We start from the raw sequence: 24704 nt of genomic DNA on the forward strand, positions 1-24704 counted from the left end.
AGCAACATTCCTGGGTTTCCAGTTTGCCAATTTACCCTACCTACCCTGGAGGTTTCCCACCTCTGTAATTGTATGAGCCGGTTCCTTATAATAAATCTCTTTACATACATATATGTCTCCTATTGGATCTGTTCTTCTGGGGACCCCTCCCAATACTTCTTAAAATCTGTTATTTTGAAAACTGCAAAATATATTAAAAAATTGAAAGAATAAACAATGAATACCTACGTATCGTTCACCTAGATTCACTGATTTGCATTTTCTTTTGCTCTCTGTGTATTTTCTGAACCATTTCAAAGTACATTGCAGACATCATGTTACTTCACCTCTAATATTTCAACTTGTGTCTCCTAAGAGTAAAGACAGTCTAATAATGGAACTCCAATACATTATAGCAGAGTATATTGTCATACCTAAAGAATTTAATATTGAGGCAATAAAATCTAACATACAGTCCATATGGACTTCTTCAATTATCTCCAAAACATATCTTAGAGCCTTAAAAAAAAATCCAATATCAAGTCAAGAATCACACATGGCAGTCAGTTGTCAGGTCTCTACGTTCTCCTTCGTTTAGAACAGTCTCCCAGTCTTTTTTGGCCTTTCATGACATTGACATTTTTGAAGCATCCTAGCCAGTTGTCTTGTGTACTCTGTTCTCAACACAGCAACCAAAGGAATTATTTTAAAGCCTCGTTAGATCATGTCACTCCTCTGCTCAAAACCCTGCAGGTGCGAGACTTAGAGTAAAAGCGGAGGTCCCTGAAACAGCCTCGTGGGTCCTGCGGGGGCTTTTGTGCTTGCTGCTAAGTCGCTTCAGCTGTGTCCAAACTGTGCAACCCCAGGGACTGTAGCCGGCCAGGCTCGTCTGCCCATGGGATTCCCCAGGCAATAATACTGGAGTGGGTTGCCATGTCCTCCTCCAGGGGATCTTCCTGACCCAGGAGTTGAACCCACATCTCTTACATCTTCTGCATCAGCAGGTGGGCCCTTTACCACTAGCCCCACTTTTTTCCTCCCCCACAATTTTCTCCAGGACCTTGACTCCCACTCCTTTCCTCCCTGCTCACAGTTACATGGCTCCTTGTTGCTCAGGCCAGGCCAACTCCTACTTTGGCCTCTGTTCCGCTGTCCTGAAATATTCTTTCCAGGATATTTTCTTGATTCACTCCCTTACCTTTGCTCCTTCAAGTCTTTGCTTAAATGCCTCCTTCTCATCCAGATCCACTAGAGCAGCCTTTTAATGCTGCAGCCTGCACCTCTTGGGCCTCTTCTGCTCCCACACTCCACAACCCCTTACCCTGTGCTAGTCTTTTTTTTTTAAATTATATATTTTTATTTTAAAAATCTCAAACCTAAAGAAAAGTTTCAAATACAGTGTAAATAATTTTTTTCTTGAATCTTTTGAGAGAAAATTCCTGACTAAATACCACATCATTTCAGATACTTTGGTGGGAATTTCCTACAAACAAGGACATTTTCCTACTTAAGCGCAATACAACTTCAGTACCAGTAAGTTAACCTTGATATGTTTCTACCATCTAACCCCTAGACTCCATTCAGATTTCATCACTTGTCCCAGTAATGTTCTTCACAGCATTAAAGGACAGACTGCATTCAGACTTGGATTCCGTCCAGAATCAAGATCAGAATCAGGCATGGTATTTAGTTGTAGGGCTTTAGTTTCTTTCAATCTGGGATCGTTTCTCAGTCTTTCCCTGGCTTCATGACCTTGACAGTTTTGAAGATTACAGATACTTTGTAGGATATTTCTTTCCAAAAAAAAATCTGGCGTTAACAGTCTTTTAAAAAATTAATTAATGTATTTATTTTTTAGTTGTGGCAGGTCTTCATTGTTATTCACGGGCTTTCTCTAGTTGCACTGACTGGGGGCTACTCTCTAGTTGCAGTTCTCGGGCTTCTCATTGCAGTCTCTTGTTGCAGGAACAGGCTCTAGGGCTCCCGGGCTTCAGTAGTTGCCATACGTGGGCTCAGCCGTCCTGGTGCAAGGGCTTTAGTTGCTCCATAGCATGCGGAATCTTCCAGGCCAGGGATCAAATCCGTGTCCCCTGCATTGGCAGGTGGATTTTTATCCACTGGACCACCAGGGAAGTCCTGTAGAATATTTCTACATTTGTGTTTATCTGGTGTTTCCTCGTGATTTTTACATTCACGTGATTCATCTTTGCAGGAGCCTCACAGAAGAGATGCTGAGTTTCTCACTCCACTCATTCAGGTAGCAGCTGATTTCATTTTGTCTCATTACTGGAGATGTCGATCTCTCTCAATGATTAATCTGGTTCTGCAAACCTTCTCCATGGTGAGGTTTTTCCCTCGAAATTCACAAGTATTTTGTGAGGAAGTACTTTGAAACTATGTAAATACCCTATTCTTTTTTTAATTAAGATTTTAATTTGTTCATTTATTTATTAACATCAGTATGGATTTTTGTTTAATCTAATTAATCATTACTATGCATTGAATTTTGTATCCCTGCCTCCAAATTCATAGGTTGAAGCTCTAACCCTCAATGTGACGTATTTGGAGATGGGACATTTGGGAAGTAATTAGGGTTCGATTAGATCATGAGAGTGGGGCCCTCATGATGGGATTAAAGAGAGGGAAATCTTGCTCTCTCCTCTCTACATATAAGCACAGAGAAGACTCCATGCAGGGACACTGAGAAACGGCTGTCTGCAAGCCAGGAAGGGGGGCCTCACCAGGGACCAACCCTGCTGGCACCTTGATTTTGCACTTCCAATCCCCAAAACTGCGAGGAAACAAATTGCGGTTATTTTAGCCACCCGGTATGTGGTATTGTGTTATGGCAGCCTGAGCTGACTATAACAGTCTTTCTTTTTTTTTTTTTAGGGAGGGGACGTATGTATACCTATGGCTGACTCGTGTTGATGTATGGCAGAAACCAACACAATATTGTAAAGCAATTATCCTTCAATTAAAAATAAATAAAATTTATTCTGTTTATTCATTGGCTGCCCTGGGTCTTCACTGCTGCGTGCGGGCTTTCTCTAGTTGCAGCGAGTGGGGACCGCTCTCTATACTTTCTTGCTGTAGAGCGCAGGCTCAGTGTTGTGATGCATGGACCTAGTCGCCCTGTGGCATGTGGAATCTCCCCGGACCAGGAATCGAACCCGTGTCCCCTGCATTGGCAGGCAGATTCTCATCCACTGGGCCACCAGGGGAGTCCTCTGACAGACTTTCTCTGTGGCTGGTTTGCTGTGTTTGTACTGCATCCCCTTGCCCACCCCTGCGTGTCAGCACGTAAAGGCGCTGCTCACCAGCAGGATCTTGCCTGGGCTCCCGCTGCAGCCCAAGAAGCCGGGAGGGCGGCGGAGGTGCCCGTCTGTGTGTGCAGAGAGACAGGGGTGTCTGAGGAAGCCCGCTGCTCTCCCCCAGCCTTGGGCAGACCGTGGGCGAGGAAAGTCCGAATCACTGGGACCAGGTACGAACGGCTTTATTTTTCTAGAAAGAGCAAAGTCCAGAGAGGCGGGGGAGGGCAGGCCGCGGTGGGCAGGCCGCACCCACCACCGCCCCAGGAGTAAACAGGCAAGGCAGAGGCTCAGCTGGTCGGGGCCCTCCAGCGTGAGGGCAGAGAAGGAGCAGGGGAGGCCAGGTGAAGTCCCCGACCTGCTGGGTCACACGAAGCCAGGCTTCATGGACGAGCGGCGGCAGTTGGGGCAGCTTCGGGTCCCGTTGTTCTGCAGGCACCTTCGGGGCGGGGAGCAAAGGGCACTGTCCACTCGGCCGGCCTGGCCGCCCACCCTGGACCCGGCTCCCTCCTCCCCTCCCCGCGGCAGGCAGCGCTGCTGACCCCTGGCCCCGTGCCTGGGGAGGCCTGCAGGCCAGAGCCTGGGCCAGGGGTCAGGCATGGGTGACCGAGGCACCTCTGGCCCTGGGTGCCGCTCTCCCATGACCTTCGAGAAGTCTCTCTCTGTGGTCTCTTTGGGGAAAACAACAGGGCCTCTGGGAGGGTTCGATGAGTGATTAGACAGGAAACTCTTAGAACAGGCACCCGGGAGGCCCCGAAAGCACCGCCTAAGTGTGATCAGGGCGCTCACCTGAGGTGGAAGATGTGGGAGCAGGGCAGGGCCTGCAGACGGCTGTTCTTCTCGCCGATGGACTCGCCGCACAGGCCGCAGTAGAGCTCGGTCTCCTCCACGCACTCGTGGAAGCGCACGACGTGGGCACGCAGCTCCCGCTGCAGCCCTTTGCTGCGGTAGATGCCCTCGCTCAGGCAGTGCAGCTTCAGCTGGCCCAGCTGTGGCACAGGGGTGGGGCGGGGTGGGGGGCAAGACCAGGTCAGCCGCGGAGCATCGGCCCAAGACGCCGTCTGTCCGCTCGGGGCCACAGGGCGCTCAGGACACAGGGGGCCTGTCCTGGCCGCGCTCCCGCCTTGCTGAGGGACCTAGGAAAACCGTCTGGCCCTCTCCCGGCCCTAGCTTCCCTTTATGCCGAATGAAGGGGGTGGGTGGAATCAGCGATACTCCTAGAAGCGACTGGGGACCTCATGATTTTGAAGGATTTTTATTGACCGGACCTGCTGCCTCAACGCCTTTCCTGTTTCTGTTAATTGCATACCCACAGCAACTCATCAGCATTTCTGAAGAAGTCAAGATACTTTGGGTAAGCCAGAAAGCAGGTTTGTTTGGCATTTTAACGGGACTGTGCCCTGACCTCTGAGAAATGCACATCTTCCACAAGACTCTAAGGCTATTTTCAACATTTAAAGGTTTGGATAGGATGATGAAATTTGCAGAGGCCACGTAGACTGGGGGAAGAACACAGGCTGTGGAGTTAACACAGGTCAGTTACCAGGTGTGGGACCTTGAGCACCTCTCTTAGCCTCGCTTTCTTCATCTGTAAAAGGGGGCTTGCTATACCCACCTTGCAGGAAGCCAGTGAGTCCTGGAACCCACAGCTAGAAGGGCCCTGGGGTGCCCGCCTCCCTATCAGTGGCAGAGTCTTAATGACCATCAAGAAACCTCTGAGGGGGGCTTCCCTGGTGGCGCAGTGGTGAAGAATCGGCTTGCCAGTGCAGGGGACGCAGGTTCGATCCCTGATCGGGGAAGATCCCAGGTGTCAGGGAGCAACTAAGCCTGTGTGCCACACGTACTGAGCACGTGCTCTAGAGCCCGGGGGGGCCACACCTTCTGAAGCCCGCGTGCCCTAGAGTCTGTGCTCCACAGCAAGGGCAGCCACCTGGGCGGGCAGAAGCCTGCACCGCACCCAGAGAAAAGCCCAAGCAGCAGTGAAGACCCAGCGCAGTCAGAAAGAAAGAGACATTCATAAAAAAGAGAAACAAACCACTAAGGAATTCTGATATCCCCCGAGCTATGGAATTCTCGCCCTGCCCACCCCCCCCCCCCAAGTGCTCTCGGGGTGGAGGAGCAACAGCCAGGGTCAGGGGGTGACTGGGGGCATCTCCTGGAGATCACGAAGGACTCAGGGCACGAGCAGGCTGGTGGGGGGCGTGGCCTCCTCCCCACCCACCCAAGATCCCACCTTGGGCTCCTGACTCCAGACCCAGCAGACGGAATCAGGTCTGACCTTGTTCCCCACCTCCTCAGCCAGGTCCTGGGCTCTCTCAATGGCATCCAGAGCCTGGAAGGGGAGAAAGGCCAAGGCTGCAGGCAGGGCCGCAGACAGAGGCCTTGGCTTGTAGGGAAGGAAAGGTAGGGAGGGGTGGGGCTGGGGAGAGGAAGAGCCTGGGGTACACAGGCCTGAGCTGCCTCAGTTTACTTGGATACAGAATGGGAAGAACATTCCTATCTCATGGGGGGTTTGTAAAACTGGGCTCTCTTGTTCAGTCATGTCCGACCCTTTGGAACCCTTTGCTGCCCGCCAGACTCCTCTGCCCTTTAAATTTTCCAGGCAAGAACACCGCAGTGGATTTCCTACTCCATGTGAGATTGTAGGATGTAGTTCAAGCCTCTCAAGTTCCAACCCCAGGTCTTGCCTTTTAGGAGCTGGGTGATTGGGCAAGTCACACCCTGCTCTGAGCCTGGAAAGTGACCTGGGATGCCCTGGGGTGAGGCTGATACTGGACAAGGGGTCTGAAAGAGCCCAGTCGGGAACGAGACCCACACACGGTTGGTTGACATGTGGGAGCACTGGGGAGAGCTGGGGGCCGCAGGACAGGGGTCCCTCTCACCTTGTCCAGCGCCTTCCTGGCCACCCAGCACTTGGCCACGCCCAGCAACACCTGCACCTGCCCCAGGCGGTTCCCGATCTCGGTCATGATGCTCATGGCGGAGTCGTACCTGGGGAAGGCCGTCTGCGCAGCCGGGTTGCGGGGTGGGATCAGGCAGGCCCGGCCCGGCCCGCACCACCAGCCCCTGCGTCCCGGTCACCTCACCTGCAGGTCCCCACGGCTCCGGTGGATGTCAGCAAAGCAGAGCAGGCAGAGAGCCTGCAGTGGACGGTCCCCGTGCTGCAGCGCGATCTTCATAGACTCCTGCGATGGAGCCGGTCCCTCAGGCCTGCGCGTCTGCCCCCCACCCTGGAGGCATCCTCGTCCCGGGGGCCCCTCTGACACCCTCGGAGCCCGATACCCCTTTCCTGGTGCTGAGCCCCCGTGTACCGGACCACTGAGGACTGACACCCTGGAGACTGAGGCTCTGAGAGTGGAAGGGGCTCGACCAAGGCCACCAGGTTATTAAGTGGCAAAGCTGGGATTCCGACCTAGGTCGGTGGAACCCCAGAGACTGGCTCGCTTCCGACTTAAAATGTCCCACAGAGTGGGTATTGGGCGGGGGGCAGAGGAAAGCCCCCTCCACTGGGAACAGACTATAAGGGAATGAGATTTGGGGCAAGGGGAGCAAGCGCACCCTTCAGGGGCTCAGCTGTAGAGAGGGGGGGCCCCAGGAGCCAGCCTTGGGGGGCCTCAGCCGGCTGGGCAGGCAGGAAGAAGCCCCAGGCCCGGGCCCTGCCCACACCACCGTCCTCCGCCCGCCCCCTGCCCGGCGCCCACCTCACAGCACTCCATGGCGCTGCCCAGGTGGCCCAGCAGGCGATATGCTACAGCCATGTGATACTGGCTCATGGCCCGGTACTTGAGGCTCCAGCCTTTGCCGTAGTCGTTGACGAGCTCTGCAGCCTTGCAGGGGAAGAACAGGGCTTTCTCGTAGTCCTGCAGGGGACAAAGGGAGGGCGCATGCTGAGTGGCGGGAGCTGCCCCTAAGTGGAGCGCTCCACGGCATGTTCGTTGGTTCATTCATTCATTCATTCTGGTGTCCAGGAAAACCGTGATCCAGGCAGAGGGAACAGCCTTGCAAAGGGGTGGGCTCATGAACATAAGGGTTTCCATCTGGTTTACCGGGTGTGGCAAGGGCCTAGCACAGTTCCTGGCTCAGAAAGGATTTGTTGAATGAATGAATGAATGAGAATGAGAAGCAAGAAAGGCAACTGGCTTCTCCTCTCGGCCAGTCCCGGTTGGGCCCCTCGCCTTCAGAGATGCACAGTAGGGTGCTGGTGGGGCTGTCAGAGCCCACCCTGACCCCACGCTGGAGTTTGCCTCCTGGCGGCCGGGTCATCGCTGAGGCCTGGATGACGGACTGCCAGCAGAGTCAGCTCCAAGAACATAGGGCAGACTCACTGAGGCAAAGAAATCATCCTCTCCCCCTTTCCTTCTCCTCAAACTTCCAAATGTCTTCTCAACCTGCCATGAGCACATGACCTCACCGTACACTCTGTTAGGAAAGAGAAGGAAATCAGAGACCAGCTCCCTCACCCGCCTTCTCCGTCAAGCCCCATCGGCCCTGTTTCCACACTGCCTCCCTCCTGCTCCTGTCAAACTAAATAAACTCCTCCATGCGGGCTCTGGAAGCCCCCTCCCCAGTCTCTCTCTACTGAATAATCCCATCACCGTAAAAACACAGTCTGGCATTTCTTACCTCATGTGAAAAACAAAAATAAAAATCCAACAACCACCTTTGACTTCATGTCCCATTCAACTATAACCCCGATTCTCTGTTCTTTTTTGTAGAAAACCTACTTGAATTTTTATTTGATATCCAACAAACTAATATGACCCAAAGAGAACTCTTGGTAACCCCAATAAAAACCTGTTTCTAATAAACTTAATTTGTACTATTTGTATGGAAATACAAAAAACCTCGAATAGCCAAAGCAACCTTGAGAAAGAAGAATGGAACTGGAGGAATCAACCTGCCTGACTTCAGGCTCTACTACAAAGCCACAGTCATCAAGACAGTATGGTACTGGCACAAAGACAGAAATATAGATCAATGGAACAAAATAGAAAGCCCAGAGATAAATCCATGCACCTATGGACACCTTATCTTTGCCAAAGAAGCAAAAATATACAGTGGAGAAAAGACAATCACTTTAACAAGTGGTTCTGGGAAAACTGGTCAACCACTTGTAAAAGAATGAAACTAGAATACTTTCTAACACCATACACAAAAATAAACTCAAAATGGATTAAAGATCTAAACGTAAGACCAGAAACTATTAAACTCCTAGAGGAAAACATAGGCAAAACACTCTCCGACATAAACCACAGCAAGATCCTCTATGACCCACCTCCCAGAATATTGGAAATAAAAGCAAAAATAAACAAATGGGACCTAATTAAACTTAAAAGCTTTTGCACAACAAAGGAAACTATAAGCAAGGTGAAAAGACAGCCTTCAGAATGGGAGAAAATAATAGCAAATGAAGAAACAGACAAAGGATTAATCTCAAAAATATACAAGCAACTCCTGCAGCTCAATTCCAGAAAAATAAAAGACCCAATCAAAAAGTGGGCCAAATTGGAGAAGGAAATGGCAACCCACTCCAGTATTCTTGCCTGGAAAAGTCCATGGACAGAGGAGTCTGGTGGGCTGAAGTCCATGGGATTACATGACTGAGCATGTGTGCACGAGGGTGGAGGGAGATGGGTTGGTAGCAATAAAGTGGTAGAACTAAAAAAAAAAAAAAAGTGGGCCAAAGAACTAAACAGACATTTCTCCAAAGAAGACATACAGATGGCTAACAAACACATGAAAAGATGCTCAACATCACTCATTATCAGAGAAATGCAAATCAAAACCACAATGAGGTACCACTTCACGCCAGTCAGAATGGCTGCTATCCAAAAGTCTACAAGTAATAAATGCTGGAGAGGGTGTGGAGAAAAGGGAACCCTCTTACACTGTTGGTGGGAATGCAAACTAGTACAGCCACTATGGAGAACAGTGTGGAGATTCCTTAAAAAACTGGAAATAGAACTGCCATATGACCCAGCAATCCCACTCCTGGGCATACACACTGAGGAAACCAGATCTGAAAGAGACACGTGCACCCCAATGTTCATCGCAGCACTGTTTATAATAGCCAGGACATGGAAGCAACCTAGATGTCCATCAGCAGATGAATGGATAAGGAAGCTGTGGTACATATACACCATGGAATATTACTCAGCCATTAAAAAGAATTCATTTGAATCAGTTCTAATGAGATGGATGAAGCTGGAGCCCCTTATACAGAGTGAAGTAAGCCAGAAAGATAAAGAACAATACAGTATACTAACGCACATATATGGAATTTAGAAAGATGGTAATGATAACCCTGTATGCGAGACAGCAAGAGAGACACAGATGTATTGAACAGTCTTTTGGACTCCGTGGGAGAAGGCGAGGGCGGGACGGTATGGGAGAATGGCACTGAAACATGTAAATTATCATACGTGAAAAGAATCACCAGTCCAGGTTCGATGCATGATACAGGGTGCTCGGGGCTGGTGCACTGGGATGACCCAGAGGGAGGGGATGGGGAGGGAGGTGGGAGGGGGACTCAGGATGGGGAACACATGTGCACCCATGGAGGATTCAAGTTGATGTATGGCAAAACCAATACAATATTGTAAAGTAAAATAAATAAATAAATTTTTAAAATTAAAAAATAAAATAAAATTAATGTGTACTATGTACTTTTTAATTTGAAGCCACGTAAATGTTTTACAGACTTAAAAATAGGAAATTTAATTTTAAAAAGCCTAAGATTAGAAAATGGAAACAAATGACCTTAACTGTATATTATTATATAAAATTATAATTAATTTTAATATAATTATAATTAATATAATTAATTTAATATAATGATAATATATAATTATATATTTATATATATAATATTTATATAAATAAATTACATATAAATTATATAATATAATAATTATTATATCATATATTGTATTATATATTAATTATATAATAATTTGTTTAATTATATATTATAATTATAATATATTACATTATATATTATAAAATAATTATATATTATATATAATTATTATATGTTACGTTATATTATATATTATAATATAATGAATATAATTATTAATATATTATACTATTATATTATTATATTTATATAATATAAATATATTATATATTCATTCATTATATATAATTATTGTATTAAATATATAATATAAATTATATTATATTATATATAATATATAATACATATTATATATTATAATTATATTATATTCATTATAACTTATATATTATTATAATATATATTATAATTATAATTATATCTAATTATAATTATATAATTAAATATATATAATTAATATAATATATAACAATATATTATTATAGTAATTATTATACAATTATTATATAATTACATTATATATGATTATATTATATAATATATAATATATTATATGTTATCTACAATGATTATATAAATAATATATATAAATTATAGATATATTATAAATATATATATTTTAAAATATATAATATATATAAAAAATATAAATATATAAAATATACAAAATATATAAACATATATAAATATAAAAATATAAAAATATATATTATAAATACATATATATTATATTATATTTATTATAATATGTATGTATTATAATAAATATAATATGATTATATTATTATATTAAATACATAATATATATAATAACAATATATAATATTATATATAAATATAATATATAACATTATGTTATAATAATATAATACACAATAATATATAATTTTATATAATAATATAATGCATAGTATATTATATAATATATATTTATTATTATATATAATATATAAAATATATAATTATAATGATAATTTAATTATAATATAATTATGGTATATTATAATATATTATGATGATATCATAATTGCCATAATATATAACATCTTATTAACATAACCATACAGAAAAAGTGTTATTTAAATGACTTTAAAACATACACTTGAACAGTTCAACCATAGTGGGATATATTATAAAGATAAAAGAACAGTAGAGAAATCTTAAACCTCGTGTCATCTTTTTTTTTTTCCAGTAATAGTGGTATATTGTCTTTTGAAATTATTTTGTGTACTTTGTAAGATAAAGTAAATATTTAATTATATTGTTAGAAACGAAGATTTTCAGCCTAAGAGAAAAAAAAAATCAAGTTTGAAATAAAGAAAATCCTGAAACATTAGGCTTGAGTTGGAGATTTCAGTATAAAGTCCAGTTGTCCTCGAAACTGAGATTTAGCAGCAATAACAAGTCAGTGGCAGTGAGCATCCTAAGAGCCCACATCCGGTCTTTGCAGGTCTGGAGCAGGAAATATAGTGAGCCCTCAGAACCCAAGGGCTCCACATCCAATCAAAGCTTGAAAATATTGGGGGAAAAAGTCCAGAGAGTTCTAAAAAAGCAAAGATTCAAGTTGCCAGGCACCTGACTATTAACCTAGCATTTACAGTGTTTTAGGTTTTATAAATAATCTGGGCTTCCTTGGTGGCTCAGTAGGAAAGAATCTGCCTGCCAATGACACAGGTTTGATCCCTGGCTGGGGAAGATCCGCTGGAGAAGGAAATGGCAATCCACTCCAGTATTCTTGCCTGGAGAACCCCACTGACAGAGGAGCCTGGCAGGCTACAGTCCATGGGATTGCAAAAGGATAGGACTCGACTTAGTGACTAAAACAACAACCAGAGATGATTTAAAGAATATAGGAGGGGGGACTTCCCTGGTGCTCCAGTGGGTAAGACTCCAGACTCCCAACGCAGGGTGTCCAGGTCTGATCCCTGGTCAGGGAACTAGATCCCACGTGCCACAACTAAGACCCACTGCAGCCATATATGTAGGTTCTATGCAAATACTACACTATATTATATGAGACTTGAGCATTCCTGGATTTTGGTGTCCTCGGGGATCCTGGAACAAATCCCCTGAGAATACCAAGGGGCAACTATACACAATGCCATGGGACAGGCTATTGTGCCGGAAAACAAGAATGCTTTCTTTCAAAGACTAAAGGAAGTCTCATCAAAAGGACATAGGGGTCATGCTGAAGAGACTTCCACTGACTAAAATTAAGATAACGTATCAAAAGGAACAATGATTGCAAATAACTGAAGAATACTGAATATTTTTTTAAGTCCAAGATTTCATGATGAAATACCAAAAAGAGGAAGCAAAACAAAACTATCACATCAACTCGTTATCCTGAAACATGGCAATTAAAGGAGAGGGACAAAGGATGTATCTACCTTTCCTTTAGGAACTGTATTTCAGAGTAATCAGCTAGCTCTTATTAATGAGGGAAAGTTCTTCCTTATAGGAAAATCCCAGCTGATAACTATAGAAGGCATCATAGAACTTGGAAGTCACCATTTCATGAGAGTTGACAGAATTGATTCAGGCAACAGACATCAACAAATGCTCAAACCATTATGGAAAATACTGTTGCCGAACTGAATATTCACAAAGTGTCACCCCACAAATTAATCTGCTGGTCCTGCAAGGATGAAGGCAAAGCTGAAAAGAGTGGGATCAGGTGGTCACTTGCTCAGACGTCATTATGGTGTCTTATGAAGCACGCAGTCCTGCTTGTATAGGTTCTCACCAGAAATGCATGACCTACAGGACTTCCCTGGTGGTCCAGCGGTTAAGACTTCCCTTTTCAACGCAGGGGGTGCAGGTTCAGTCCTTGGTGGGGCAGCTAAGATCCCACATGCTTTGTGGCCAAAAAACCAAAACATAAACAATATTGTAACAAATTCAAAAAAGGCTTCAAAAATGGTCCACATTAAAAAAAAGAAAACATTAAAAAATGCGTGACCTAGATCTTACCAAGTCATTTTTTAAATTCTCGTTCATAGAGAGTAATGGAGACAAAGAAACAGCTTATGTGACTCCTTGAGGAAGCAATGAGACAATGAGATGGAATATTAATTAATCTGGTTTCTTCAGTAAATCATGGAGAATAAAGAGTAGTCTATTAACTTTCTATTGAAAGTGACATCTCACTGCACTGTGTGGTTCTTGCTTGTGTTCCAGTTCAAACAAGCTGAGGGTAAAGGTGTATTTTCAGGATAAACAGAAAAATTTAAGAGATAATTTTTCACCATAGTGTGTGAGAGAATAGTGTTGTGATTATATAATAAAATGTCCTTATACCAGAAAATGGTCTTTTTATTCCTCAGAAATGCATACTGAAATACTTCTGGGTAAAACTTTGTGATGTGTATAATTTAAAAATATTATTTATCTGGCTGCTCCAGGTCTTTAGCTGCAGCATGCAAACTCTTAGTTGCAGCATACTGGATACAGTTCCCTGACCAGGGATCAAACCCCAGCTCCCTGCACTGGGAGCGTAGAGTCTTAGCCACTGGACCACCAAGGAAGTCCCATAAAGCATGGGATATAATGTGATATAATTTTATATCACAACACTTCAGTGAAAAATATGTAAGTCAAACATGGCAAAATATTAATAATTGTTAAATATAAGTAGCCCGTATAGGGTGATTCATTATATCATCCTCTATGTATTCCTATATGGTTAATTTTCTTCATAATAAAAAAAGGTTTTAAAACACCCCTCTCTCTCTCCAACCCTATTTGATCTCACAGAGTGACTTTCCCAGATGTCTTATTGCTGAAAACAAAACCCTCAAATGAAGGATGATCCATCAATCCATGGATGACTCTCGGTTCCTCCAGCTGCTTTCCCAGGTGGAGCTAGTGGTAAAGAACCCACCTACCCATGCAGGAAACTTCAGAGATGTGGGTTCCATCCCTGGGTTGGGAAGATCCCCTGGAGAAGAGAATGGCTACCCACTCCAGTGTTCTTGCCTGGAGAATCCCATGGACGGAGCAGCCTGGTGGCCTACAGTCCACGGGGTCGCAAAGAGTGGGACACAACTGAGCGACTAACACTTTCACACTTTGACTTTCGCAAGGTTTATTAGGCATTATTATGGACCAGGCGCTGACATCCCCCAAGGGCCAAGCACAGCCTGGCTGTCTGGAGGAAGGAGAGCGAGTGCTCAGGACCGGAAGCCTGCAGCCACTGGCTCCATCAGCTCCTTCTCACTCTTCGATCTCCCTTTCCTCTTACCTCCCGGACCCCACCACCTCCTCTCACACTCCTGCGACAGCCACGCTGGCCTCCGTCCTTCCTGGAATACACAAGGCAAGCTCCCCCAAGAGCAGAGCTGGGCGTTAACCATTCCCTGCTTTTCATTCTTTTTCCAGATTTCTGCATGGCTCACCCTCTCTTCTCCAAGTCATCAGACATCACCTCTGCCATCCTGTTTGAACTTGCAACGCCCGCTCCTTGGCCCTTCCAACCCCCTTTCCTTTTTCCTCAGCACTTTCCACCACACTGGATACTCGGCTTTGCTGATTATGTTTATTCAACTTCCTCCCCCAGCTAGAAAGCAAGCTTCATGAACCCAGGCACTTGGCTGTTATTTTCACGGCTATATCCTGACCGCCAGTGCCTGGGGTATAACAGGTACTCAACATGTGTTTGATGAATGAATCCTTATGACCGTGTTGTAAGGCGGGTTCCATTTGCCCTCATTTCATAGGTCTGGAGGAGAAGTGACTTGCCTAAGATGATACAGCAAACTCATGGTAGTACAGGTTTATAGGAGCTTCCCACTCCCCCAGGAAGTCAGACAGACTGAAGCTTGAATTTTGGCTCTGCCCTGCCTGACCACATCTCTGCATGCTAGGTCACTGCACTTGTGTCTGACTCTGCGACCCAGTGGACTGTGGCCCACCAGACTCCTCTGTCCATGGGATTCTCCGGGCAAGAAGACCGGAGTGGGTTGCATTCCCTCCTCCAGGGGATCTTCCTGACCCAGGGACTGAACCTGCATCTCTTACGTCTCCTGCATTGGCAGTTGGGTTCTTCACCACTAGAGCCACTGGGAAGCCTGGCCATGTCTGTACCTCCCGGCTAAGTCTTTCTCTTCTCAGACTCCCATCTGCCTCGTGCCTACTTAAATGGGAGGACTGAACGAGGTGATACAACAGGGAGCATGGCTCCTAGGAGGCTCTCCGGGAGCCGGAACCTCCGCCACCCTCCCCTGGGGCCCCGGGCGCACCTTGACCTGAGCGTAAAAGCTGCCCAGGCTGCAGCACACGCGGCACTCTAGCATGGTGTCGTCGTTGTTGTGGGCATAGCGCAGGGCCTTCTCGAAGCTCTCCAGGGCCTTCTGGAAGAGGCTGAGGCCCAGGAAGGCGTTGCCCATGCTCAGGCTGACCTGGCCTCCGAGCTGGGCGGCCGCCCTGGTGCCGGGCAGGCCGAGGCAGGTCTTGCAGTAGGAGATGGTCTTGTGGAACTCACACAGCTTCTCGTTGCTGCGCGCCAGGTTCAGGTAGCTCTCCAGGAGGAAGTTGGCGTCCTCCAGCTCCCGGGCGGTGTCGATCTGGACCACAGCAAACTGCCCGCCATGGAGGAGGGCCGGGGCGCTCAGCCTCTGCCCCTCCAAGGCTCCCCCACGCCCCAGCCCAGAGCCTCAGACCTGGAGCACCCACCCCTAGCCTCAGATACGCGCTGGGCTCCCCAGCCAGACTGGAAGCTGCAACCCGGGAGCCTTCACCTCCCAAACCCAGACCCTCCGCTTTCAACTTCCAGCCTGATCCTGGTCTGCAGTCTCCACCACCCGCCCCGCCCCCCAGCCTTGAACCTGGAGCCAGTGCGCCAGCCCCCCACTCCAGGCTTAGACTCAGAACCCCATAGGAGAGGACTGGAACCTCGACTCTGAGACCTGGCCTCGAGTGCTTCAAACCCCGAGGCTGAGAACCTCAGACACCAAAGCTCAAGGCCACGGGCCCAAATCCAAAGTCAAGACCGAGCATCCAAGACCCAGGGCCTGAGATGCAGAGGATTCAGAGCCTCAGACCTTGGCCACCAGCCTGGGGGGTATGGGCGAGTCTGAGGAGGCGGGAGGGGGCCTGGGAAGCCTGGGAGAAGCCCCGCCGGGCCCCACCTGCCCAGCCTGGCCACGCACGCTCCCACCTTGAGCATCTCCTTGTAGCGGCCCATCTCTGAGTGGGCCGTGACGAGGCAGCCGAGCGCGCGGAAGCGCCCCACGAGGTCTGGGCTCTTCTCCAGCACCTTCATCCACACCTGCAGCGCCTTCTCCGTGTGGTTAGATTGGTACAGCTGGAGCCCCTTCTCAATCTGCTGCTTCGTCTGGTCCTGCCCCATCCTCCCAGAGACCCCCGGTGGCCCCGCGGCTCTAGGTTCTCATGGGGCACCCCCCACCCCCGGTGCCCGCCACCCACCCAGCCCCGAGCAGGCGCAGGGCCTGAATGGAGAGCGGGCGCCACCCTGGGAACAAAGCCGGTCCAGCCCCTGTGCGCAGCTGTCCCTGCCAGTTGGGGCCACGTGGCCGCCAAGGAATGTCAGCCACAAGGTCACGCGGGCCTCTGCCGCACCCGCCCCCAAGCTGGGAGGAAGGTGCCCGCCCCCTCCAGCCCCGGGGCACCCCCTCGGGCATCTCTTTAGCACCTCTGACCTTGGACCCAAGCCCCCCGGGCAGGGCAGGCTCTCCCTGCAGCCTGAGAGTTGGAGGAAGTAGGGGTGAAGCTGGGCACATGGGTGGCAGGGAGGCTGGAGCGGGTGCCCAGCTCTGATCCCTCTTCTGAATCACCGCCATCCCCAGAGCCACCCTCCCCGGCTCTGCTTCTGTGAGGGACTGGCCACACACCTGCGCACAGGCCCACCCCATCCCAATGATTTGTAACCCACAGCCCAGCCCAGCCAGCAAGTTGCTCACTTCTCTGGGCCTCAGTTTCCTCATCTGTAAAATGGAACTGTCACAGGCCAATAAATCCTCACCTGTTGACGTTCTATGAGCCGCACAGTACGATGGGTAACAGCGTGGACCCTGGACCAGGCTGCCGACTTTCGAATGCCGACTTTGCCATTTATTAGTTCTATGGGCAGCGTGCCTTTGGGTGGGAGAGGAATGGTTCCCACTTCACCGGGCTGTTGGAACTATACGCCTTAGTAGCTGGCTGGGACTTGGAACAGTGCCTGACACATGGGAAACACCACGTGACAACAAGCAAGAGGGTATCTCAAGCTGCGTTCATCTGCTCCATGGCAAATTGTCCACAAGGAACAGAAAATGCTTTTTGAGGGTTTAAAAAATATCCAGCTCCAGGGACGCACAGTTTTGAGCCTTAGTCCACTGTGGCTCTCTTTGCCTGGCAAAGCAATAAAGCTATTCTTTTCTACTTCACCTCAAAAAAACAAAAACAAAAAACAAACAAAAGATATAAATTTCCAATCCCAGTTTGAAAGAGTCCCTTATAATGAGCTTGCGTGCCAGACACCATGGAGAAGGGCAAGGTCTTACAGAGGGAGCAGGCAGACCCGTGAAAGCTCCCAGGGTTGAGAGAGGGCTCTGCCAAAATTACCAGCTCGTCTCACTGCATCGTTCTCTCCCCGCTCTGCAAACCAGGCTCCTTCCTGCCCCAGGGCAAAGTTGTCCTTTCAGAGAGGACAGTGGCTTTGAGCATACAAGCATCCCTCATTTTATTGCAGTTCCCAGATGCTTGTCATTTACAAATGGGAAGTTTGCGGCAACCCAGCATCGAACAAGTCTGTCAGCACCATTTTTCCAAGAGCTCACTTCATGCCTCTGTGTTGCATTTTGGCAGTTCCCATAGTATTTGGCTTAACATCTTTTTTTTTTTTGTTTCGTTGTGTTTTGTTAACCTTTTGGCCTTGTCGTGTGCAGGACACATGGGATCTTAGTTCCCCGACCGGAGACTGAACCTGAGCCCACTGCGTTAGGAGCACAGAGTCTTAACCACTGGACCACCAGCGATGTCCTGTATCAGTGATCTTTGATGCTACTACTATGTCTCACTGAAGGCTCAGATGAGGGTTAGCATTTTCAGCAATAAAGTATTTTTTGGTTTAGGTCTGAACATTGTTTTTGTAGACATGATGCTATTGCACACCTAATACACTACAACATAGCATAGACATAACTTTTGTATGCACTGGGAAACCAAAATATTCATGTGACGTTTTATGATGATGTTCGTTTTATTGTGGTGGTCTGGGACCAGACCCGCAGTACCTCTGAGGTGTGCCTGTATGCACAAAGCTGAGCATTGATCTGGCCCTAACACCAGAAGATTTTCATCACCCTGGAAAGAAGCCCTGTGTTCATTCAGTCGAGTTAGGCACTGCTGCCCGTGTCCCCGTTCACATGGGATGTTGACTGCAGACCTCAGAATGTGACCTATTTGGAGACACCATCTTTTCTTGGCCACACCGCCTGGCTTGTGGGAGTTTCATTCCCTGACCAGGGATCAAACCCGGGCCCTCAGGAGCGAGAGCTCAGAGTCCTAATCACAGGGCTGCCAGGAATTCATCTTTAAAAGGGTAAAACGAGGTCACTAGAGAGGGCCCTGATCCCGTGTGACCAGCGTCACAAGAAGAGATTAGGACGTAGACAGAGAGAGGGAGAAAGAGGGCCACTGACAAGCCAAGCAGAGGGGCCTCGGAACGAAACTAACCCTTTTAACACCTGATCTCTGACTTCTGCCCTCCAGATCTCTGAGAAAACACATTTCCGGTGTTTAAACAACCCCCACCCGTGGCACTGCGTCACGGCAGCCGGAGCAAACAGACGCACCCCGCAACCACAGCCTGCTCCCCGGGGCTCGTCTGCCCTGGACATGCTCGTCTGTCACGTAAACGGACTCGGACAACGTGCGGCCCCTTGTGACTGGCTCTGTTCAGCATCATGTTTTCAGTGTTGCAGCGGGAATCGTACTTCATTCCTTTTTATGGCTGACTAGTATTCTAGGGCTTCCCTCGTGTCTCAGCTGGTAAAGAATCCGCCTGCAATGCGGGAGACCCGGCTTCCATCCCTGGGTTGGGAAGATTCCCCTGGAGAAGGGAAAGGCTACCCCCTCCAGTATTCTGGCCTGGAGGATTTCATGGACTATAAAATCCATGGGGTCGCAAAGAGTCGGACACGACTGAGTGCCTTTCACTTTCAGTATTCATTATACATTTATACCATTTCGTTCATCCATTCGTTAGTTAATGCACATGGGGTGGTTTCCCTTTCTGATTATGAATAATGATGCTATAAACATCCATGTACAAATTTTCATGTGGACAAGTTTTCGTCTCTCTTGAGTATATACCTAGGAGTGGAATTGCTGCGTCATAGGTAACTCTGTGTTCAACTTGTGAGGAACCTGACTGCCCCAGGGCCTTTGCCCCTCATGGTCCCTTTCCTCCTCCCTACTTCAAAGTTCTGCGCAGTTAAGTCCCAGTTGGGATGGATCAGCTTATGATACTCACAGAGAATTAAATTCCATTCTGATACAAGATGCATCTCTATAATTTTATATTCATTGATGAGGGTATTGGCTTAGTGTCTGCTTCCCCCTCTCAAAAGTGTGGGCAGGAACTTTATCTCATTTTTCACTGACCTGTCTCCAGAGCAAAACCTGGCATGCAGTGGCCACTCAAAATATGTTAAATGAATAAATGGGAAAAAACAGGGAGGAATGAAAACTTAATTTTAAAATTTAAAGTAGCTGCCCCAGGCTTACAGCTAACCTGCCGTGTCTCCTTCATTCTGAGGAAACTGAGCAGTGGCAGAAATCACTGCCTCCCGTTTGCTGCAAGCAAAATGGGTCCCGAGTGGGGCAGTCTGGGCATGGGGCAGGGAGGTCCATGCCCCAGGGTCATACATCGAAGGGATAGAAGAATAGGCCCTTGGGACTAGACAGACATTGGGACGTCCCAGGGAAAGTGCTCTTTTTAAATTTAAATTCAATTTTTAAATTTATTTAACTGCGCAGTTGCGTCTTGAATCCTCGTGACCCTACCGACATTAGCCCGCCAGGCTCCTCTATCCACTGGAAGCCTCCAGGTAAGAATTCTGGAATGGGGTAGCCATTCCCTTCTCCTGGGGATCTTCCCAACCCAGGGATCAAACCTGAGTCTCCCACATTGCAGGCAGATTCTTTACCGTCTGAGCCACCAGGGAAGCCCATTTAATCAATTAGTTAAACTTATTTTGGGCCGTGCTGGGTCCTGGTTACTGCGTTCAGGCTTTCTCTAGTTTTGGCGCAGGGGGGGCTACTCTTCACTGCGGGGGGCGGGCTTCTCCGAGCCGTGGCTTCTCTTGTTGCAGAGCGTGGGCTCTAGGTGCGCAGGCTTAGTTGCTCCGAGGCATGCAGGACCTTCCTGGAGCAGGAAGATGCGGTGTCCCCTGCCCTGGCGGGACGTTTCTTAGTTGCTGGACCACCATGAAGGTCCTGGGGGACGTGCTCTCGAACCTGGCGCACAGGAAGCTGGGCAAAGGGGGAGAGCTGGGAGCCTCTGGCACAGTACTGTCTTGGGATCCTCCTCTCAGCTGGGAAGGTGAGTCCTGGGTTGATCTCCAGAGGGGAAGGAAGCCGGACCCACCGGCCAAGTACTGAAGAGCCAGCAGGTTCTCTCCCATTTGTGGTTGAGATACAGTCCAGCCCTGAGTCCGCCATGAGTCTTTGGCGGGAAGGAGATGGGCACTCTGCCTCAGCAACTCAGAGCAATCTGGAAGCACAACCTTCCAGGTACCTGGGAACTCAAATGATCTCAAAACTCAAAAACCTGACCGAGTTTTCTCTGCCCCCAAGTGAGCCATTTGCTGACCTCTGAACATAGTTAGGTCAGGGTCATGCTCCTTTAGGGCAAGGGGGTGGTCTTTGTACTAGCATCCGCTCAGCCCCTGGCAAAGCGAGAGGAGAACAAAGGAAGGCTAATAAGTCACACTGCCCGAGCTGAGCACTTCTTCCAGCTTACAGATAAGATGGGTGGCACCCGAGGTTGAAGTGACCTGCCCAAGGCCACACCTCGACCTCGAGACAGAGCAGGGAGTGGACCCCAAGCAGTGTGACTCCAGGGGTTTTACTCTTGATCATGACACTGGCCCAGGAGAGAGGGAGAAAAGTGAAGGGCAAGTAGATAGGCATATCCAGGAAGCTTAGTGATTTTCACCAGACACACCAAGCCCCCTGGGAACACCATCCAGGCTCTGACCTGGCTGGGCAGGAGAAATGTATACAAAGAAGGCTAAGGCGGGACTTCCTGGTGGTCCAAGGTCTAAGACTCTGAGCTCCCAATGCAGGGGGACCGAGTTCGATCCCTGGTTGGGAACTAGATCCTACATGTCGCAACTGAAGATCCCGCATGCCACAATGAATATCAAAGATCCTCTGTTCAGCAACTAAGACCCGGCGCAGCCAAATAAATAAAAATAAGTATTTCTAAAAATTGCTCTTAAAAAAAAAAAAGCTAAGGAGAGGGCGAATGAATCAAGCCTTACTCACAAAGCCCAGCAACAAAGGCTGACCAAAGGTCCCCGGGACCAGGAGAGCAAGTCACAACATGAGTCTTTTTCTGGGCCACTTACCCTCACAGGGTGATGGGACAGCAAGGGCCTGGGGGTTTGTTCTTCCAAGTGCCTGCTGGGTCAGGTTCCAGCTACTCGGCCTACATTTTAGGGCCCTGGTTGAGAATCCAAAGTAGAAAATGAGATTTGGGCCTGAAGTGGGGCTCACAATCTGGCCTGTGAGGGCTAAAGATTCCCACATACGGTGGCTACATTGGCTACCTGGGAGATCCCATGTAAGAATCCGCACTTCCTGCTTCTCCTGAAGACTAGAAGCTCAAGCGATCCCTGGGCTTGTGAGTCCACAGTCAACCGGTCAAAGGGTCAGTGTCTGGGCTCAAGGGGTCGGCATCTGAAGTCAAGAGACCAACAATCTCCCCCTTTACCTGCAGCCCCCACCTGCTGCTGTTCGTGCCTTGACACTGAAGCCAAGCGTCACTTATCATCGTAGACCGGCCTCCTCTTGCAGGCTTGAATCACTGGCTTGGACGCTGCAGGCCCTGTCAAGTATAACTGGAGGTGACAGTCCCAGGCCCCTCCTGCCACAGTTACCGGTATCCTTGAGATGTCTTCCCTCTCAACAAACCTAGTTTTCCTATTTGTGAATGGGGATTTACCTTTCCGGGAAGGTTTCTGTGAAAACCAAACAAGATGATAAAGGAAGAACTTGGCTTTGAAAACAAGACGTGGCACAAACGGCCCTCTAAAGGAACCCATGAACTTCCCTTGAATTGGTTCTTCAGTTTACAGTAGTGAACAATGTAGAGATAACCTGCGTTCAATAGGAAAGTCACTGAGAAACCATGAAATGCTATGAAGCCTCTAAAAGTAAAAATCGTAGATAACCAGATGGAAGGGTGCCCATGAAACAGTAACTGAAAAAAAAAATGCAGACAGCAGAACATTCTGTACATTAAAGCATGATCTCATTTTTATTAACAAAAATTATATATGCACACATCTTTGTATAGAGAGAAATTCTGGGAGCGTACTTCCCCCATCTGTTTGACAGTTATCAATGAGGTATGGGACAGGGATGTGAGCATGCTCAGTCGTGTCTGATTCTTGGCGACCCCATGGACTGTAGCCCACCAGGCTCCTCTGTCCATGGGATGCTCCAGGCAAGAATACTGGAGTGGGTTGCCATTTCCTTCTCCAGGGGATCTCCCCCACCCAGGGATCGACCTCGCGTGTCTGAAGTCTCCTCCACTGGCAGGCGGGTTCTTTACCACTAGCGCCACCTGGGACTTAGGTCTCATTTGGTGGAAGAGGCTCCTAAACACATAAGCTTTACCCACCACACACTAAACCTTCTTCTATATACATGTTGCATTTAAAAACAACAACAAAAACGCCTCAACCCTTATAACCTTTAAAAGGGCCACTGTGTCACGTTCGCCCCAGGCTCAGGGCACTCTTTCCACTGCAGGGATGACTAGGCTGGTGGCGCTCTCAGGGCCGGTGGGCCACGCACAGGCTGCCCTCTGCCGAGGGCCTTCCCCAGCTGCCCAAGGGGCTCTCCAGCAGCGGAGCGGCCCACGGAGCCGGTGGCAGCACCCGTCTCCCCAGGGAGCAGGAAGCTGTGCCAGCAGGACTCCTGCCAAGTGCCTCGAAGCGACCGAGCTACCATTTGCCTCACGGCCACTGGGGGCCTACAGAGAATTCGGGTTACTGGCTGGTAGCTACTGGCTTATCAGCGGGTGTGAAAAGTTCCTCCGTTTTTTCTGCAGTGGATGGAGTTCTAAATAAAAATCTAACGTAATGCAGTTTGAGGCAAAAAGCATAGCCGGAAGCTCTTGACAGATGCAATCGTCACCTTTGGATATTTATTTGTTCACGTACTCATTAAATGTCTCATGGCTGCTTTGTATCTACCAGCCCCTAGGGCTCCGGTGAGACTTCCCACGTGCTCAGTGCTAAAGAATCTGCCTGCAATGCAGGAGACCTGGGTTTGATCCCTGGGTCAAGAAGGTGCCCTGGAGAAGGAAATGGTAACCCACTAAAGTATTCTTGCCTCGGAAATCCCATGGACAGAGGAGCCTAGCAGGCTCCAGTCTACGGGGTCGCAAGAGTCAAACCCAACTTAGTGACTCAACAAAACAGGGCTCCAGTGAAGGACAGCGCTTCCACGGTCCCTGCCTTCATGAAGCTCCACTCTACAGGCGGGATTTGTTTTTTTAATATGTGTTTACCTGGCTGTGCCACGTCTTGGTTGCGGCATGGGGGATCTAGTTCCCCGACCAAGGATCGAACCTGGGCCCCCTGAATTGGGAGCGTGGCGTTTTAGCCATCGGACCACCAGGGAAGTCCAGAAAGGAAGTCTTCATCTTAATTAATAGCTCTATTGGCTAACAGGTAATCACAGTGGACGATGCAGGCAGGGCAGGTCTCCGGGTCAGGACAGATCACACAGCAGGTAGCAGGAGGAGTTGGGAGAAGTAGAAGGGACCGCGTGCTGCAGAAACAGGAGATGAGCTCAGAAGGGCTAGAAACGGCAGGAGCAGGTGGTCCCAGGCTAGCGTGGTGAGCACTTTTGAAGCAGGCGGGGGAAAGGAAAAGATGCCTCAGGAAGTAGGCTAAGTAAAAGGCCAAACACAAAAGGCACGTACTGTATGACTGCATTTATATGACAAATCCAGGGGATCCAACCAGTCCATCCTAAGGGAAATCAGTCCTGAATACTCACTGGAAGGACTAATGCTGAAGCTGTAACTCCAATACTCTGGCCACCTGATGTGAAGAACTGACTAATTTACAAAGACCTTGATGCTGGGAAAGATTGAAGGCAGAAGGAGAAGGGGACGACAGAGGATGAGATGGGGTTGGATGGCATCACCGACTCAATGGACATTAGTTTGAGTAAACTTTGGGAATCGGTGATGGGCAGGGAAGCCTGGTGTACTGCAGTCCATGGGGTCGCAGAGTTGGACACAAGTGAGCGACTGAACTGAACTGAGGGGCTGGGAATGGGAATGGGGAGTGGGGGGAGGAAGGTGA

At 48.2% G+C, this 24704-nt stretch overlaps 1 protein-coding gene across 2 annotated transcripts; it reads right to left on the minus strand.

The window, feature by feature from the left end:
* Nucleotides 1-3423: 3423 nt before the first annotated feature.
* On the minus strand, nt 3424-16528 carry RAPSN (receptor associated protein of the synapse). Of its 2 annotated transcripts, none has more exons than XM_061140500.1 (8): nt 16307-16528; nt 15390-15728; nt 6992-7150; nt 6377-6475; nt 6173-6295; nt 5569-5622; nt 4080-4279; nt 3424-3729 (listed from the first exon to the last, which is right to left on the minus strand). In XM_061140500.1, exons 1-8 carry the CDS (start codon nt 16496-16498, stop codon nt 3657-3659), a joined length of 1239 nt encoding a protein of 412 aa, XP_060996483.1. In that variant the 5' UTR covers nt 16499-16528; the 3' UTR covers nt 3424-3656. The 2 variants fall into 2 exon arrangements, with proteins under 2 accessions (XP_060996483.1, XP_060996474.1); XM_061140491.1 differs by having other exon boundaries at nt 5524-5622.
* Between the last annotated feature and the right edge of the window lie 8176 nt (nt 16529-24704).

The sequence above is a fragment of the Dama dama genome, chromosome 1 (genome assembly GCF_033118175.1).
Source record: "Dama dama isolate Ldn47 chromosome 1, ASM3311817v1, whole genome shotgun sequence".
Taxonomy (NCBI): domain Eukaryota; kingdom Metazoa; phylum Chordata; class Mammalia; order Artiodactyla; family Cervidae; genus Dama; species Dama dama.

Bases quoted from the DNA above. Each gene is read 5' to 3' on its own strand.
- RAPSN (XM_061140491.1), bottom strand. From the start codon at position 16,498: ATGGGGCAGGACCAGACGAAGCAGCAGATTGAGAAGGGGCTCCAGCTG. The intron at 7,151-15,389 runs GTGCGCCCGGGG...TGTCCCCTGCAG, and splicing joins GCTTTTACGCTCAGGTCAAG to GACTACGAGAAAGCCCTGTT. The intron at 6,476-6,991 runs GTGGGCGCCGGG...GCTCCATCGCAG, and splicing joins GCGCCATGGAGTGCTGTGAG to GAGTCTATGAAGATCGCGCT.